The sequence below is a fragment of the Lactuca serriola genome, chromosome 3 (genome assembly GCF_051521515.1).
Source record: "Lactuca serriola cultivar US96UC23 chromosome 3, Lser_US96UC23_V15, whole genome shotgun sequence".
NCBI lineage: Eukaryota > Viridiplantae > Streptophyta > Magnoliopsida > Asterales > Asteraceae > Lactuca > Lactuca serriola.
Genome location: NC_136410.1, coordinates 213,901,216 through 213,922,048, shown reverse-complemented (window position 1 = coordinate 213,922,048; position 20,833 = coordinate 213,901,216). Strand labels below are relative to the sequence as shown.

At 40.1% G+C, this 20,833-nt stretch overlaps 1 protein-coding gene across 1 annotated transcript; it reads right to left on the bottom strand.

The window, feature by feature from the left end:
- Positions 1-16,799: 16,799 nt before the first annotated feature.
- LOC145096018 (uncharacterized) lies at positions 16,800-20,601 on the bottom strand. Its single transcript, XM_079033802.1, has 2 exons — positions 17,404-20,601; positions 16,800-16,832 (listed from the first exon to the last, which is right to left on the bottom strand). Exons 1-2 carry the CDS (start codon positions 20,599-20,601, stop codon positions 16,800-16,802), a joined length of 3,231 nt encoding a protein of 1,076 aa, XP_078889928.1.
- Between the last annotated feature and the right edge of the window lie 232 nt (positions 20,602-20,833).

The window sequence follows — 20,833 nt, the reverse complement described above, 5'->3', positions numbered from 1 at the left end:
ATCTTTTAACAAGCTTGGCAAGATAAATTAAACACAAATAAACTATTTAATATAGCAATTAGTCTAATAATCAAAGCTTCATTCAATCATAAACACAAAGTAAAAGGTTTTTACACCTAAATCAGAAACTAAATACAGAAAAGTACCACAATAGAATGCTAAACATGGTCACGTCAGCAAACCATATGATAATCAACATGTATCCGCTCTCCAATCCTTCCGATCTCCGCTTCCGTTAGCTTAACGGCCTTCCGGCCGCCTTCTAGACCCTCAAAACGGCTTAACAGAAGTTAATTGTTGACTAAATTAGGTTAGAAGTCGAATCCTCTCTTCTGGTTAGCTAAAAATCGACATTTATAATCTTTGTGGCCGACCTAAGTACGCTGGGCGTACTTAGGATTACGCAGCGCGTACTCAAGATAATCACGCGATCAAGTTTATCCGGTGCAAAGGTGTACGCGGCGCGTACTATTTCCTTACGCGGGGTGTACTTACTTTTTCAGCAATTTTGATTTCTATTAGCTTCTAAGCCCGGTTCCCGATTCAGTCTTTTCTTTTGTGCTTCATCGACAACAATTAGCTGCAAAACATAATTCAAAGTATTATGAGTACTTTTTAGTTCTAAAATAGAATAAATAAGGCCAAAATATTAAGATAAAGTGTATAAAAATATATATAAAAATACACATATCAAGGTCCTTCATAGCGAAACACTTCTCGAGCCAGGACTTGACCTCCTGCAAAGTCGGGATGTCGTTTCCTATGAGCAGTATGTCATCGACATACAAAACGAGAAAGCTAACTATGCTCCCACTGGCTTTGACATATACACATGATTCATCTTCGCTTCGTACAAATCCAAACTCTTTTACTTTCTCATCAAAGCAAAGATTCCATCTGCGAGACGCTTGCTTAAGTCCATAAATGGACTTCTCAAGCTTGCACACTCTATTTGGATGCTTCGGATCGACAAAACCCTCTGGCTGAGCCATGTAAACATCCTCATCCAACTTCCCATTAAGGAAAGCGGTCTTGACATCCATCTGCCATACCTCATAATCATGAAATACGACAATGGCTAGCATTACCCTAATAGATTTAATCTTCACAACTAGTGAAAAGGTCTCATCATAGTCAACTACGGGAGTTTAAGTAAAGCCCTTCGCCACCAATCGTGCCTTATATGTGTGCACATTCTCATCCATGTCGGTCTTCTTCTTGAAGATCCATTTGCACCCAACCCTCTTACGTCTAGGCACATTGCCAACCAAATTCCAAACTTGGTTGTCATACATGGACTAAATCTCGCTGTCCATCGCCTCTTTCCATTTTGCAGAATCCGGACCTGCCATGGCTTCCTTATAGCAATTAGGTTCATCTAGATTTATTAGTATACCATCACTAATATATGTGTCCCCTTCAGTAGTAATATGAAAACCATAAAAATGGGGTTGAACTCTAACTCTTTCGGAGCGTCTAAGAGGTAATGACTCGTCAATCGGTTCAACCGGAGTTTCCTCCTCGGGTTGAGTGCCAGCGGTAGAGGTTCCTTCATCACTCGACTCTTGAATCTCTTCAAGATCGATCTGCCTCCCACTGTCTCCTTGGCTTATGAGTTCTCTCTCTCTCTCTCTCTCTCTCTCTCGAAAAACCCCTCTCCTCGCAACGAAGACAACATTGTCACTCGGTCTATAGAAGAGATATCCAAAGGATTTCTGCGGGTAGCCGATGAAAATACATCGCTCACTACGAGGTTCGAGTTTGTCATGAGTTTCTCATCTTACGAAAACTTCACAACCCCAGACCTTGATATGTGCCAACGTGGGAACTTTCCCCGTCCACATCTCGTGAGGTGTTTTGGCAACCTTCTTTGTAGGGACTCGGTTAAGGATATGGGCGGCAATCTCCAAGGCAAACCCCCAAAATGAGATAGGTAGTGAAGTATGACTCATCATAGAACGAACCATGTCCAACAAGGTTCGATTGCGCCTTTCTGCCACACCATTTAACTGCGGTGTCCTAGGTGGCGTCAATTGTGAGACTATTCCACATTCCTTGAGATAGTCGTGGAATTCAAGACTTAGGTACTCTCCTCCTCGATCGGATCGAAGCATCTTGATTTTCCTGCCCAATTGATTCTCCACTTCATTCTTGAACTCTTTGAACTTTTCAAACGTTTCAGACTTGTGCTTGATTAAGTAAATATACCCATATCTACTATAATCATCAGTGAAAGTCACGTAGAAGCGGTTTCCATCCTTTGAGGTGGATCTAAAGGGCCCACATACATCGGTATGTATGAGATCCAATAAACCCTCACCCCTCTCACAAGTGCCAGTGAAGGGTGACTTGGTCATCTTTCCAAGTAAACAAGACTCGCACGTGTCATCTTCCCTAAGGTCGAATGACTCCAACACTCCATCCTTTTGGAGTTGGGCTATGCATTTCTTGTTGACATGTCCAAGACGACAATGCCACAAAGATGCTTTATCCATACTATTGGAAGAATCTATACACAACACATCATTTCCTAGGTTATCTACAACCATAACAGTTTCATAAATTCCATTACAAGGCATTGCTTCAAAGTATAAAACACCATTTAGATAAGCATAAATAGAACCATTCATATTATTAAACGAATATCTAAATCCTTGTCTAAACAAACCATGAAATGAAATGATGTTTCTTGCCATATCTGGCGAGTAGCAACAATTATTTAAATCTAAACCTAATCCATTACTAAGCACTAAAGAATACACTCCAATCTTGGTGACAGGTGACGATCTTCTGTTTCCCATGATTAGATTTATTCTTCCTTGCTCCACATCTCTATCTCTTCTTAGTCCCTGCAAATCAGAACAAATGTGGTAACGACATCCTGTATCAAGAACCCAAGAAATAGTATGAGATGAATTACTAGATTTAATTGTGTAGATACCTACAAAAGATGGCTTGATCTTTCCATCCTTCATGGCTTGCAGATATTCCGGGCAGCTTCTCTTCCAATGCCCTATCTTGTGGCAATGATGGCACTCTGCCTCCTTCGGGTTAGGGTTGGGCTTAGCGGGATCAACTTTGGTCCCACTAGAGGAGGAACCATCTTGGGACTTTCCCTTGCGGTGACTCTTTGACGGAGCCTTCCTCTTCTTGCCCCTTCCCTGCCCTATAGCCAAAACAGGAGCAGCGGTTGGTGCAGGAGTTGGTGCAACAAACTTGTCCTTTAGGTTGCTCTCAGCAGTCCTAAGGAGTCCTTGGAGTTTGCTTAGGGTGAACTCTTCCTTGTTCATGTGGTAGGTCATCCTAAATTGGTTGTAGCATGAAGGCAAGGAATGAAGAACAATGTCGATGGCCAAATCCTCCCCAAAGTTAACATTTAACTTGCGAAGACGATCAACATATCGTTGCATCTTTTGCAAGTGCACAGTCAATAATTCTCCATTTCCCATCTTAGCGGTGATCATATTGGTGATGATCTCGTAGCGCTCTTGCCTCATGCTTTCGTGGTACCTCTCCATCAAGTCTTGATGCATTTCATACGGATACATGTCCTCGTAGGACTTTTGGAATTCTTGGTTCATAGTGGCTATCATGATGCAATAAACTTTCGTTGCATCACGTTCGTGTGTTTCAAAGACAACCATCTCTTCGGGAGTAGCGATTTCCAGGTTGACCTTCTCGACCTTTTTGTCGAGGACATACTCTTTGTCCTCGTAACGAGCAATTGTGCGAATGTATCTTATCCATTCACTAAAATTCGTACCATCGAAGGTCACCTTTTGGCAAAGACTCATTAGCATGAATGGGTTAGCAGCATTGTTTGCGTTCGACATCTACAAAAGAAAGGACAAAGTTTGATTAGAATTGGATCCCTAATTAAACACCCAAAATGAAAAATTAGGGCTAGGACCCAACAACATTATTTACATATTAGAAAAGGGACGCCGTAATCCAATCATGCAAATAATTTGGAGGTAAGTGAATGACGATTCACTAATTCTTCACCACGAAAACATAACCTTAAGTTTTATTGAGAATTCCTAGATTTTAGAGATTCATTGAACTCTTCAATGGCATGTTTAAATCTCGATATGCCCCTCTAGTTTGTGACTGGGATACCGTGGATCACAAAGCGGGTGTGAATTACCATGCAAATCTACATGGTGCCTTCATTGTTACAATCATCTATTCGATGTCCCAGTAAACCACACACGCTCCATCGAACTATGATAAACAATGAATCACCCTTTGCCACCTTTGCTTAGAACCAATTAGTGTGCCGGTAAACCACACATGCTCCACTAACTTCTTAGCAAGGGTGCAAAGTGCAATTTCATGGGATTGCATCAATTCACTTTTCCTAAAGTAACTAAGATTGGGAATTTTATAAAATAGTTTAGTTACTTTATATGTTCATTATACTTATTAATGAGGAGAGAGAGTTTACCTATCCTACCCGTTCGGCTAACGACCCTCCACCGGTCAAGCAAGCGGTGGGTGTGAGTGTACACCCATTAAGCGCCATTTTATAGGCAGCAACCTAATACCCACCTTATAGACCGGCTTCGTGAATGAGGCCTACTAACGGTAAGACTAGCATTTTAATTTTACTTATATATATATATATATATATATATATATATATATATATATATATATTAAGCTTTTAATAATATACTAGTATAGGGTTGAATTTTAAACTTGGAAAACTCTAGGGGTTGAAATTTAAATTCTTCTAAATTAAACTATTAATCACAAAATTCAAATTTCAAAACTTCGGGATAGAAATTCAACTTTTCAAAACAATAGGGATCAAATAACAAATAATTCAAATTAAACAATTAATTTCATAATTATCTATATTCAATTGAAACCAATTATGGCTCTGATACCACTGATGGGTTTTGGACATAAGAACTTTCCCTATGTGCACATACAACCCTATAGCTTGGATCTAGGTTTCACTAATTGAACATGCAACATATCCAAGACTTTCATGGCTAGATCTAATGTAAACAAACAATCAAAACATATGAAAACAGATCTAGAATAATACCTTGAGTTACTTGCTTGAAAACCTTCTTCTTCTTGGAGCTTAAAGTCACAAATGTCACTCCTCTAATGGCTTACAAACACCAACTAGCAAAAAGATGATTTGAGAGAGATGAGGAAGAGGGAAATCGGCTCTAGGGTTACTCCAATAGCAAGGCTGGCCGATTTCCTCAACCCTATGGGTCTATTTATACTGTGAGCTCCTAGGTAGGGGTGCAAACGAGCCGAGCCGAGCCCGAGCTTGGCCAGGCTCGGCTCGGGCTCATTTAAGTTATATGAGGCTTGAGCTGGAGCTCGGCTCGAGCTCGTAAAGAGTTATACAAGCTCGGCTCGAGCTCGGGCTCGACTCGTTTTTATCGGGAGTGCCTAAATAAGCTTAAGCTCGGCTCGAGCTCGTTAAAAAGCTCGTTTACTAATACCTGAAATTTATAATTCCCCTAATATGTTTTTATTTTAATATATATAAGTAATAATAAATAATATTATATAAAGGCTCGTTTAGGCTCGCGAGCCTAATCGAGCTTTGTGACATAGGCTTGAGCTCGAGCTCGTTTAATAAACAAGCTTAATATTAAGCTCGAGCTCGGCTCGGGCTCGTTTAAAATCGGTTTCGAGTCGAGCTTTTAACGATCCGATCTCGAGTAGCTCGCGAGTAGCTTGGCTCGTTTGCACCCCTACTCCTAGGGTTTCATCCTAAAACCCTAATTGGATAACTTAGCCTCTAAGCAATCCAAATCCTCTTCTAGATAAGGCCTTGGATGATTTCTAGGTGATCCACATTCCTAAAATCGTCCAACCCATATCCATAAGGGTTATCAGCTCAAAATACAACTTTCACACATTTGACAGTTTATACCCCTTTATTCAATTAATCTCTTTAAGTCACCAAATTAATTCCTAATTAATTTATGACTTATATTAATTAAATAATATTATTATTCTTTTAACATATTACTCTTATAATACATTAATAATAATATCTCTTCTCTCTTAATCACCCTATCAAGTTGCTATGGTGAAGGCAACCCAAAAGGACCATGCACAATCGGGTCAAGTACTTACCAAATATAGTTACAGCCTTAGACACTAATCCAACACTACCCCGCACCTTGATGCTAGCTATAGTGGGACCAACAGGTTTACGGGTGACAAAGTCATAAAATGATATTGGCCCTCGTTACGAGCCATATCTAGATTATTGTATGGTTATAGAACTCACAACTTAGATAATGGAGATTTACTTTCAGTAATAATGAACCTAGTGAACTAACCTCAAAGTAATAACTGTTTTGATTACTAGAGGGTATTAGTAATACCCTTACGAATTAGTTCACTACCTACTTGTTAGTTTTATGTGTGTATTAAAACTATTGTACCTCATCGAGAGTAACTGAACTTTCAAGGAAACTGCACCTAACGATACAAGTATGGTAGATACTTGTACACATCATATCCGGATCAATAACCAACAATTGACTTTTAAGGAAAATATGGGTTTTTCCTGGGATAACTTAACTTTTCATAAATAGGCTGTTTAACAATTGGATAACCAAACTTTTTATATAAGAAAATTTGGGATTTTCTTGGATAACAACTTTTCATGAATCAAATGAACATTTTCTTTTACCAGAACTTAACCACTTATGAACTCACCAACTTTATGATGATATTTTTAAAACTACTTGTATTCTCAGCTTTATGATGTACCTTTCAATATTTTTGCTCTCGATAGCAACCATTTATGGACGTAGAATCACTAAGTTGCAGAACCTATTAGTGTAGGTTGTTTTGTCTGAACCAACCATGGCAAGACCCTAAAGCTCTTGCTCGATCTTCTGAATTTCACCCTGCGGGCAGTACTCCTGCATCAGCATTGTCTTCAAGTTTTCCCAACTTATTGAGTTGGCCACTACTAAAGCCAGTTACTTAACATGGCCATTCCACCATGTTAGTGCTCTATCAGCAAAGGTACAGGCAGCGAACTTAACCTTGCTATCTTCCGGGCATGAGCAGATCTCAAAGACTGCCTCTGTTTTCTCAATCCATTGCCTTAACGCCATAACTACTCCAGTCCCGTTAAAGGTCCTGGTTTTGGCGTTTGAAAAGTCCTTGAAGGTACACTCCCGATGGTGCCCGTGACTATCACCTTGATTGGAAGGGTGTGCGCCACTCCCCAATCCACTTGCGACAATAGTGGTTATATGAGACATAGCAACTGCAACGACTGTAGTGACCGCCACCTGAAACATGGCAGCGTCAAATTAAGGAGCTGGTGGCGGAGGTGGTATTGGCGCTTCATTAACATTGACACGCCTTGGGTTTCTCCGGAGACGATCCTCCATCAACTCGATGATACCCTCCTTGATCGACCCGAACATCACCGGGGTCGCATCAATGATGCCTCTCATAATCTTAAATGCGATGAACTCGCATAAACTCTTGTCAACTGGTTCAGTGTTTGAGTGCTAACAGGATCCAGATCCTGAACCTCCTACTTTGCTGTGTGTCACCACCATGCTGGAACATAATACATAAATAATTAGTATAGGCACGAAGGCGTTCACACTCTCAAAGTTTCTCGAATTTATCAAGACCTTCCTTGTCCTGGGTATAGATCTTGTGCTTTCATTAGTATGGGTCCAATACTACCTTCCGCATCTATCTATACCTTCCTCAAGGACTGACTCAAATCTTCCAAGTCACTTCCTTTTCATCAAATACTTCACTCGCACTATATAGTACTTTACGCACTAAGACGTTTCCTAGGCTTTTATAGGGTTCCTTTCCACACCACTCTCTATTATCAACTGCATAAGAGACTCCCTTCAAATATATTCTAACTATCTCACCAATACAATTAAAGATTACTAGCACCAGATAATTTTTGACTACTAGGTCCCGCTCTACAACGGTTAGACTCAAACAAGAGCTGCACAATAGAGTTGAACCTAACCTTCGAGAGTTATCTAATCCCCAAAACATGTAATCTGAAGTATTCTCATAATCATTAGCCGACATTAGTGGATTCCCTAGAAGCACAAACCAGGCAACATTTAAGCTTTGAGTTAATTCCCAGAGCACTAGCTAACCAGGACTCTCTATCTAATCATCCAAGATCCATACTAGCATGCAGTTTTAAGTGTTCATACAACTGGCATACAAAGGTATCTCTCCTAGCACCCTACCATGAAATGTTGAGTTGTGACAACCTGACACTTTTACACTGTACAATCAATCCATATACCCAAATTTCACCTGAATATAGCATCTTTTAGCAGAATTTTGGGTCCGCACGAGTGCTTTAGGCTTAGTATATTTTAGATATGGGCCTTAAGAAGGGCTAGGAAGGGTGTTGCATCTCAAAATCAAGCCAAACACACCAAGAGAAATGTGCGCGGCCGGCCAGCCGCACACCCAACCGCAAACCCCTTCCAGCGTCACACCTGACCCTATATATAGTAGAGGACCCCCCCTTCCATTCACTTTTACACCTTCTCTCTCTCTACTTTCTCTCTCTAGAAACATCATCCAAGAACACTAAGAAGGTCTCCAAAACGTGAAAAACATCATCTTTTAGCTTGTTATAGAGGTAAAACGCTTGAATCTAAGCTTAAAACTCATATTGTTCTTCGTGTTCTTCACCCCTTGAAGGAGTGCGGCCGCACACCTTTATCAGGTGGCCGCACACACGCAAAACATCCTTCAAAGTGAGGGTATGGCCTCTATAATCGATCTAAGACTTAGTTTGACACTTGAAAACCCCTCAAAATCGACACATAGGACTCAAACAAGGAGTGTACGACCACACACTCCTGTGTACGGCCGCATACACCCCCTGTACGGTTGCACACTCTAGTGTGCAACCTCACACACAAGTCAGGCCGCATTCCATAGCCGCACACTCACTTTTATGAACATATACCCACTTTAGTACCCATATTTGGCCTTAAGCTTGTAAGAATCACTAAGTACGAAACATGCGGCATTTAATCCTAATGAATCCAAGTCTTTAAGGTGATTTCCCATCATGTTTAGTCAAGAAACACCCTAGCTCTAACTCATATACGTGTCACCATATGATTAATAGGGACCTCTTGTGTTTAGAGCATCCGTTGACATTCAACACTCATATCAATCGCACACTCGAATCCTACGTTAAACAGTGAGTTCATACCCCTTAATTAACCTTTCAAATGTTTTTGAATGATCTTATGGGGGGAATACAAGTTGAATCCAACATGCTATAGTATCAATCACATGTGATTTATAGCTTGCAACTAAAAAGGGTTTTCTGTATTTTGAATTGCTTTGACAACAAAACTGTTCTAAATGTTTATTTATCTCATTTTCCACGTAAAATTTTTTATAAAAACTATTTCCAAACTTTTTCAAACTTTCTTTGTTTCCTAAACCATATCTACATCAATATATTTAGTTCACCTTACTTCCTGTTCTTGTTTGATTGTGGACTTAGGGTACTTTGTTATCTGTCCGACTGTCATTGATTTCTTAGTTATATATCATATATATTTGTGTTGGATATAAAAGCCTTCATTTCAAGTTCAATACCTTTTTGTACCAAAGGCACGTAACTAACACTTCTATTTAACTATAATAGGTATAGTTAAGGATTTCCACTCGTTACTATTATTACCATGATACTTACTATAGTTAGTATTGTTACGAGTCGATACACGATTAATACTATACAACGAGGGTACCATATACTATACAAGAGAACACTTAATACATTATACCAAGAAGTACATTATACACTAATACAAGAGAATATACTAAAACGGAATGTGACATACTATTTCGCGATACGACACTTCACTATGCGATCACCGTGTAACTAGAGTCTCCTGGAGGGAGAGCTGTCATTTTTTGTATAGATCTATACGGGACAGACACTCCCACATCCCAACTGCTAGCTACAGTCCGAGCCGTCTAGGCTAAGGGGTGACAAATGTCACCATACTACGTGTGACCTGGAGGGTCATCAGTTATTCGATCGTCAATCAGCATGGTTACATACGAGTTCACATTCGGACCTTTAATTAACACATTAAGAATTAAAGGCGAAACAGACTCCCCAAGGTGTATTGTACATTTAATACTACCTGGAGCCTGCAATTTTATTACATTCAGCCGGCAGTGAAACTCCTGGAGTAAATCATTAATTTTCCCAATTACTTTACATGAATGAAGTCTAAAAACTATATTTTCATACAGATAGTTTCACTGGGAAAACTTTTTACATTTTCAAAGGATCAAACATACAAATAACCGGGTCTTGGTAGAAGACTACTTTTACTGGAAAATAAAGGATTTTCTAGGGATCATACTATTTTCAATTATTGATGACAGCTATTATAATAGATGATTGAAAACACTATTATACAAGCAATCACACTAAATACTTATGAACTCACCAGCTTTATGCTGATACTCATTTTTAAAATAACTTGTATTCTCAGGTCAACAATAGGCAGGTACTGATGCAACTTTTGAGAAGATGGAGCACATACAAGACTCATCTTTTATTTTGTTTATACTTTTGGTATCTATCAAACTGTACATAACACGATTGTATTACAATTATGATATTAATGCAATGGATGTTGTTGCTTGTTTTTACTATTATGCATTGTTATGATACTGTACATGACATCCTCCACCCTAGAACGTATTCCGCCGTTCTGGGTTTTGGGGTGTGACAGATTGGTATCAGAGCTTTGTTTATAGTGAATCAAGTATATCAACCCATAAAAGATATACGAACTATAAACACTTCGGGACTAAAACACTCTGACCAAGAAAATATACTTTTAAGTACTAAAAGATTTAACTAAGTATATATATATATATATATATATATATATATATATATATATATATATATATATATACCCATTAATACAAAGGATCGGTATCATACTAGAACAGAACAAAAGTATTAATATTGTTGAACAACACAATTAGGCTTAGAGACATATAGCCAAATATGGGCAAATGTAGCCTGATCAAATACATTTTCCTAGGAGTGACTAGCATGTGCCTAAGAGTGATTGTGATGTTGCAACAAGTCTAAAAACTTACCAACACTGCCACAAGAACATCTGAACAAGAATACTATAGGAGTATTTTGCATTCTATTAACTACATATGTGAGAACAAAAAGGATCGTTACTAGTAGGGCAATAGTTGCTAAGTGGATACACCACGGTTACATGTGACTAAGGCGCTATAAACTTAGAATCTATGGCCTTTGCTTCATTTCCTGTTCTTGTTTGATTGTGGACTTAGAGTTAGGGTCACTTATTCGATGGTCTATCCGGCTTCGGTTACATGTAATTGGTATGCACTATGCAAGTATTGGGTCGGCTAATAACGAGCATCTTATAAGTACCCTAGATTAGTACGTCTATTAACCTTTCTTTTCCCCATTCTTGTGTAGATAGCATGGCTGGCTTCCACCATCCCGGCGGTCCATACTATCCAAACCAAGGCGTTGGAGGATGGCTTGAAGAGGAGTCAGAGACGATCACCCGATTCCTTTGGATGATCACCGTGCAGAAGGCTTTTCGGATAGCCCCAGCTCCGAGCCAGAAGTCAACAACCTGCCCCCAGTAGCACCAAACCCTAACCCCCGTCCGACATTTCAAGGTCCCACTCCCATGTGGGCAATAACCTTGAACCGATGGAGCGATGAGCAGGGTCAGCCCTTACCTTTCAACGGAGACCAAAGCTTCTACAACATAAGAGAGGGAGGTTCAGCGGACCAAGTCTTGCCCATCATGGTCCGTAGGATTGCCAGGAACGTCGAGCAAGGTCAAGCAACCATTGGCAGAGTTGTGGAAGTTGATGCCAACTCTAACCTTAACAATGTTTGCATCCGCCAACTGGAAGAAGCCATGGATAGGACGAGGAGGACCAATGAGGCTCTGCAGCAATAGCTAGCTGCATCCCGAACAGAAGTTAGGGAACTCCGAGCACGTCAGAGGGCTCATGAACGACATCTTCAGGAAGTTGTACGCCAACTGGCTGATCTGAGGGTTCGCCTAATGGGTACCCATCGCTAGTAGAAGATGTCAAATCATCTCTCTTTTTTGTTTAAGGACCAGCCTTTCCTTTTCTATGCTTGATAGAGCACTTGTCTGTAAACATTCCTAACTTTGAAAGTACTTTACCTAGACTCCTAGACTGCCAACATTTTCCCTTATGGTTTGATGTAAGACCTACTGTTAAGTCACTTTTCCCGAGCTCATATGACATCATTAATACCAGTAATATTGGCAGCTACCGACTCTGTTACTATGACTCTATATGATATTTGGACTATGTCGATTTAGTCCATGAAATACTCTCATCATATATGCAATTAATCCTTACTGTTGTCATCACCTCTATAAACTTTCAGTAAAAGATGCCTCCCCTCAAACGCCCGAACGGAGGCAGACCTGCGACTCAAACTCCACCTCCACCTCCGCGGTTCGATCCAGTGATGTTTCATACAGCTGTAACCGCAGCTGTGACTGCAGCTCTGGCCCAAATGAATTCTGGCGATGCAAGCGGAGCCGGAATGGGCACCAACTCTAGACACGGTGAAATCCATGCACGTATGCAGGGGTGCACCTATAACGATTTGATGAGTTGCAAACCAACATTCTTCAATGGGACCGGAGGGATCATTGCACTATCCCAATGGATCGAAAGAACTAAAGCCGTCTTTGAAATGTGCTCGTGCCTTGAGGAAAGCAAGATAAAGTTTGCCTCTGCCACCTTTACTGAAAGGGCCCTGACATGGTGGAACGGCCATGTCAATTGACTCTCCTTGGGTAACAGCCAACGCCAAGGGCTGGGACACAATGAAGGACCTTATGAGAAGGGAGTACTACCCTAGGGGTGTGTGACATCCCCTAATTTCTCGGCCAGAAAAGACCGATTTAATTTATGCTTTTTAAAATAAAATCAGAGAAATCTTTTTAAAAGATGTTGCGGAATTGGTCCCCAAGCAGCATATGATAAAGGTTTATCAAAACCCTTCATTAAGAAGGTATATATTTTCCATATATATCAAAACCTCGGGATGTCATGTTCCGATACAGATCAAAAGCATAAACAAGACATTCTAAGCCTTTCAACAATTATTTACAACTACTGGCCTATAATCCAAAAATCTATCGTCGTCCTCCGACTATGCTCGAGGTCCACTACCTGTAATCATAAAAACTGAGTGGGTCAAGCTTGGGAGCCTGGTGAGCATATAGGGTTTTCAACCCACAGTAATAATATACTTCTTAAGTTCACCAATCAACAATAACCCTGATTACCCGTTCCCGTTGTCCTCACTTTACGTCCTTAAACACCTATCACAAGGGACCTAGCCTAAGGATTTTCATCAGGATGGACACTACTGCTAATGGGTTTCCTCAGCCATACATGTCCTAAAGGCAACCATGAGGGGGATGGAGTACGCCAATGAACATTTAATTCATCAACACCTACAAGTTGCGAACCTGCTAGTGTTCCACTGGACTGTCTATAAAAGTCTGTGGTCGTCATCTATACTCCGCTAGATGACTATAACAACAACAACAACAACAACATCGAGGCCTCTCACCATTTTAACACACATAAACTATTTCATCTACCCATGTTCTACCCAACATATTTTGTAGATAAAAAGCATATACAGTTTAAAACTTGTATAAAACATCAATTCAACAGTTACCTCAAATAAACAATTAACCTATTTACACATAACACGTATTTCAAAGTAAATACTTCATATCTATGTGTAAATTGAAAGTAACTACACACTCACTTGATTTGATGATAATCGGGCAGCAATTCGTTTCCTAAAAGGATCGTTTCAAATAAAACCGAGAGTTTATTGAGAAAACGGGCTTTGTAAAAGTCCGGCTTCGAAACCGAAAAGATAAATTTTTCGGGCTTCTCGGGCAATTCGTGGCGTATTCTGGGGCTTATAATCGATACTCGGGCTTTGGGGGATTCTAAGATGAAGAAAATATGAAGAAAGGGGTTAAATATAACAAAAATCCAAAAGTAACCGAGAGCCTTCGCATGTACCCTTCTATTTATAGGGTCCGAAGTCCTGATCCAACGGCTGAGAGGCTTCTGATCCGACGGCTGAGTGGCTTCGCAGGGGGTGGCTCGTACGAGGGTAGCATGTGCGAAGGGGCTGCTGGCTTCTTGTGATTGGTCCGAAGCATGTGTCCGAAGTCGGCTCCGGTGCGCAGGTGGTCAGCACGTGCGAGGGTCACGGTGGCACTCGTTGATTGGACCGCGGAGTCATAACACATGTGTGAGGCTTGGAGCTAGGGGTGCGACGTTCGGTCCATATGCGAGCGTCGGATTGGACCTCCCTTCGGTCAAATCAGAATCCGACACGTGGCTTCGCATGACTCAGCAGCTTCGGTGACTCAGCAGCTTGGTGACTCAGTAGGACACGTGGCACTCTTTCAACGAAGGTGACGTGGCAAAATGTGACTATGCGAATTTTCTCGATTTTCGCGCCAAAACGTCTAAAATCCATAACTTTCGCATACGATCTCCGTTTTTGACGTTCTTTATATGCACGCATAGCTAAAATTACGCTCTACAACTTCCGTTTAGACTTTGTCGGCTAATTTTGAATTTAAATTTTATATTTTTATTTTTAACAGACCGGGACAGGAAATCCGTTAAAAATTCATAACTTCTTCATCCGACGTCCGTTTTCGTTAGACTTTTTACCGTTGTGCTACTAATGACGAGACCTTCAATTCTCGTTTAGGTTGTTTCGGCTAAAAATCGTTCGATCTAAAATTCGAGTTTTTAGTTGTCTACTGCTAAGCTGAAATTTCGAAAAATCATAACTTCCTCATACGAAGTCAGATTTGGGCGTTCTTTTTATCGAACTTCTCGGTTTAACGAATACTACGAGTTTAGTTTAGATCACTAAGGCTAAAAAGTAGTTTATCAAAAACTCACTTTTTACGACATTCAGCACTGTGCCGGTTTTGTCGCGAAACTTCGACAGGTCATAACTTCTTCGTTATAACTCGGATTTCGGCATTCTTTATATCCTCGAAATCCTTGTTTCGACCACTACAACTTTATGTAAAGATATCGGGCTTATCTCACACTTTAATTTTGACGCTTATTTTTATTCTTAATTAATTAAGCCCTAATAATTAAGCATAAAACACATAATTCACATAATATTCACATAATTCATTTTCATTTCTTCAAAATGAGTTACAAAGGTTAACCTAGACTATAACGCTTATTTTTATTCTTAATTACAAAGGTTCCCCTTAGGATGATTCCGTCCCCATAATCACATATCACCAAACAACTGCGGGTAGCGACTCATCATGTCACTCTCCATTTCCCAAGTGAGATTTGGTCTATTCGTATGTTTCCAGCGCACAAGAACTAAATCGACCATCTTGCGTCGTAACTTCATAGTCTTACGGTCAACGACTGCCTCAGGTTCTTCGATCAACCTCTTGTTTTCATCCAACCTTAACTCAGAAATCGGAATTATGTCGGGCACATCTCCCGTGAACTTTCTCAAATAACACACATGATGCGTGTATGGGCTTGATTTGGTGAGTAGGGTAGTGTTTAGGTAAATTAAAAGAGAATAGTAACCACAAATGATATATGAATGGAAAGAAATGGATAGGTTAGTAACAACTCAAGACCTATTAAGTTGTATACCGGTGAAAACAATCCAAGACCTATTGGATTGAGTTCGTATCAAGTCAAGAACACGTCCTAACAAGATAATTTGTGAATTATAACAATAATTCAAAGTGAACAAAAGGGTTCTTTGATTAAAAATTCGTCTATTACTTTTTTTCATGCATAATTTGGCTTTATATGAAGCCTTTATTACAAATTTGGTGGTTACAAGCCAACCAACCAATTATTCATTAAAACTAGTAAATAGAAATTAAGGTAACTCTTGAAAGAACACAAAAAAAACGTCCATGAGACTTGTGAATGAAAAAAAACGGCTATGCTTCATTAAGGAGCCATAAGAAGCATTAAGGAGTCATCATAAGCATTAAAGTGTAACCCTAATCCACCAAAGAGTGTCAAAAACGGCTAGGAGGCTTTATGAAGCAAATAGTAACGTTTTTAGCACTTATGAAGCCTTAAAAATGTTGCCCTAGTCTTCATGCAACCCTAATTCAATTTGTGGGTTACCATGCACAACCCAACCATTGAGCCCAAACCACCTTCTAGCCCACTAGTAATCACTAATCCATCACATTTTGGGCTTTCATGATCCATGCATGGATCATCCCCTCCCCCTTTGAAAGGAATTGACCTCAATTCATCAAGTCCATCATCATCAAGATAAGGTGAAAGATCTCCCACATTAAAGGTAGCATGCACTCCATGGTCTCCTCCCAAATCTACCTTATAAGCATTATCATTGACACGTGACACCACTCTGTAAGGACCTTCAGCTCTTGGCATCAACTTGTTTTTCCTTTTGTTAGGAAAACGTTCTTTCCTCATATACACCCACACCAAGTCACCATCTTGAAAGACACGTGGTTTCCTATGCTTGTTGGACTTCTGTTTGTACAACTCATTCACGGCTTCAATCTTCTCACGAACTTGTTGGTGTAGTTTCATCATAGCCTTCAACTTGTCATTAGCATCCTTGTGAACCAATTCATCCTTTGGCAATGGAATCAAATCCAAAGGCATGTAAGGATTCACACCATACACCACCTCAAAAGGAGAGTGACCTGTAGCATAAGTAGGAGAACGATTATAGGCAAATTCAGCATGTGCAAGTTTGATGTCCCAATCTTTTTGAGTTTTGCTAACCAACCCTCTCAACAAAGCACCCAAAGTTCTATTAGTCACCTCCGTTTGCCCATCCGTTTGTGGATGATGGGATGTACTAAAAAGTAACTTAGTACCGACTTTCCTCCACAAAGTGTTCCAAAAGTAACTTAGAAACTTGGAATCCCTATCAGAAACAATTGTTTTAGGAATACCATGCAAACGAACCACCTCTTTAAAGTACAAATCAGCCACGTTAGAGGCATCATTTGTTTTATGACATGGCACAAAGTGAGCCATTTTTGAAAACCTATCCACCACCACCATAATGGAATCCTTCCCCCTTTGAGTTCTAGGCAAAGCCATAATGAAATCCATGGACACATCTTCCCAAGGACGAATAGGAACCGGCAAAGGAGTGTAAACACCATGCTTGAAAGTCGTTTTTGCCATATGACATGTAACACACTTGCCCACTATGTTGGTTACATCCCCCAACATCTTCGGCCAAAAGAAATGTTCTTTAAGCACCTGCAAAGTTTTGGTAATGCCAAAATGACCAGCCAAACCACCGCCATGAGCTTCACGAATCAACAACTCCCGTATTGCATGTTTTGGGACACAAAGGCGATTGCCTTTGAATAGAAAGCCATCTTGAATCACAAATTCACCATTAGGACCACCTGCACATTTCAAAAACATATCTCCAAAGTCCATATCAGATTGATAATGGTCCTTTAGAGTTTCAAATCCCAAGAAACGAACATCCAAAGTCACCAACAACGAGTAACGCCTCGAGAGTGCATCAGCCACCACATTGCTTCTACCATCCTTGTATTTGCATGAGAAATGAAAGGATTGCAAGAACTCCACCCACTTTGCATGTCTTGTGCTCAACTTTTGTTGCCCATTGATGTACTTTAAGGATTCATGATCAGAATGCAAAATAAAATGATTTGCACGCAAATAATGACTCCAATGATCTAAAGCACGGACAATAGCATAAAACTCCTTATCATAAGTGCAATAATTCAAACGAGCACCACCCAACTTTTCAGAAAAATAAGCAATAGGACGTTTGGATTGGATCAAAACAGCCCCAATACCAACTCCACTTGCATCACACTCCACTTCAAATGGTTGAGAAAAATCAGGAAGAGCCAAAATAGGAGCATCACACAACAATGCCTTGAGTTTCTCAAATGCCTTTTGAGCTTCTTCTCCCCATGCAAAGACTCCTTTCTTCAAACAACCTGTTATGGGACTTGCAATGGTGCTAAAATCACGAACAAATCTTCTATAGAAAGAAGCAAGACCATGAAATGATCTAACTTCAGAAATATTAGTAGGAATAGGCCATGACTTGATTGCTTCAGTCTTGGATGGGTCCACGGACACGCCATTTCTTGACACCACAAAACCCAAAAATGCCACATCTTCCACCAAAAACGAACATTTTTCTTGCTTCCCATAGAGTTTTTGAGCTCTAAGCGTCTCGAAAACCTGTTTTAAGTGCACCAAATGATCCTCCAAGCTCTTGCTATATACCAAGATATCATCAAGGTACACAACCACAAACCTGCCCAAAAAAGATTTTAGCACTTCATTCATTAGTCGCATGAAAGTGCTAGGTGCATTAGTTAGACCGAAAGGCATCACGGTCCATTCATACAAGCCATGTTTAGTTTTAAAGGCTGTTTTCCATTCATCCCCTTCACGCATACGAATTTGATGGTAACCACTTCTCAAATCAATTTTTGAGAACACAATAGAACCATGCAACTCGTCCAACAAATCATCAATTCTAGGAATAGGAAATCGGTATTTTATGGTGATGTTATTAACGGCCCTACTATCAACACACATCCTCCAAGAACCATCTTTTTTTGGAACCAACAAAACTGGAACAGCACAAGGACTTAGGCTTTCACGAACATAACCCATTTTCATGAGTTCATCAATTTGTTTTTGCAACTCTTTTGTCACCTCCGGATTACATCTATAGGCGGCTTTATTGGGCAAAGGAGCACCCGGAATAAGGTCAATTTGGTGTTCGATACCACGGATTGGAGGCAAACCCGGTGGTAATTCGCTTGGAAACACATCTTGAAACTCCAAAAGCAAATCAGCAATAGCGTTTTCTCCATGCACCATCTTCTCCACCTTTGCATGCTCTTTGGCCACAAGCATGTAGATAACATCACCTTTGTCAAGAACTTGCTCCACCTCCCTTTCACTAGCAAACATAGAAAGATTAGGTTTTTTTACTTGTTTAGAATTCATGGACCTTATGGCCGTTGGGGACATGGGTTTTAACACAATTTTTTTATTATTGTGTTTCAACTCATATTCATTGCTCCTCCCTCTATGTAACACGTCCCTATCAAATTGCCAAGGACGCCCCAACAAAATATGACATGCATCCATAGGAATAACATCACACAACACTTCATCTTCATAAGACCCCATAGTTAGACCAACTCTAACCTGTTTTGTCACCTTTATTTTGCTTCCATCATCCAACCAATGAAGAACATATGGTTTTGGGTGGTTTGTAGTAGACAAACCCAATTTGATCACCATTTCATTAGAAGCAACATTAGTACAACTTCCACCATCAATAATCAAACTACACCACTTGTTTCTAACCAAACATTTGGTGTGAAACAATTGGTCTCGTTGATCCATATCAGCCACGGTTTGAACCCCTTGAGTTTTAAGGGTTCTAAGCACCAAAACTGTATCATACACCGGTGCTTCATACTCTACCTCCTCCTCTTCTTCCTCTTCTTGTTGTGTATCATAAAAAATACCCGCCAACCTCTCTTCTTCCTCCAACTCTTCACGACATTCAATGGCCTCCCTTAAAGTCACCACCCTTTTGTTTGGACAAGCATTTTGGTAATGACCAAAACCTTGACACTTGAAACATCTAATTTTCGCCAAACTAGTTTCTTTGGTACCACTAGTAAGTTTAGGAGCAACGGGAACACTACTAGAACCAGAAGGAGTAGAAACAGAATTTTGTCTATTGCTAGACTCGGGCTTGGACCACGACTTTGACTTGGGACTTTCGAGACTTGAACTTGAACTCCCACCATAACGTGCTTTGGCCTGCCCCTCCAACTTCAAACACAAACCACAAAGAGTTCCAAAATCAGCATAAGGATATAACTCCACAACATTGGCAATGTTGTAGTTCAACCCTTTTAGAAAACGAGTCATTTTTTGTTCTTCAATTTCTTCAATATCCCCCATCAAGGACAACTTCTCAAATTCATCAATGTATTCTCCAACACTCATTTTTCCTTGCCTCAAATCAGCAATCTTCTTGTAAGTGGCAATTCTATGAGTAGAAGGAACATATCTCTTTCTTAGCTTTCGTTTTAGAGAAAGCCAAGAACAAATTTTTTCTTTGCCTTCACGGGTTCTCTTGGCCTTAAGCCCTTCAAACCACAATGAAGCACCACCACTTAGCTTGAGAATGGCATACTTGCAGCTTTTTTCATCATCCACTTCTTTGAACTCGAACATTCTTTCAATCTTCCTTTCCCACTCCAAGTAGCGTTCAGGATCAGTTCCACCAACAAATTCAGGCAATTCAGACACCTTGAATTCTTCCACAACCCTATGTTCACCACGGCGGGGTTGCCTTCGATTTCCACCTTCTTGGATGTTTCTTAATGCTTCACGAAGATTTTGTAGGAACTCCGGATCATCAAAATCCATTATGCGCTCTGATACCACTTATGATGCGTGTATGGGCTTGATTTGGTGAGTAGGGTAGTGTTTAGGTAAATTAAAAGAGAATAGTAACCACAAATGATATATGAATGGAAAGAAATGGATAGGTTAGTAACAACTCAAGACCTATTAAGTTGTATACCGGTGAAAACAATCCAAGACCTATTGGATTGAGTTCGTATCAAGTCAAGAACACGTCCTAACAAGATAATTTGTG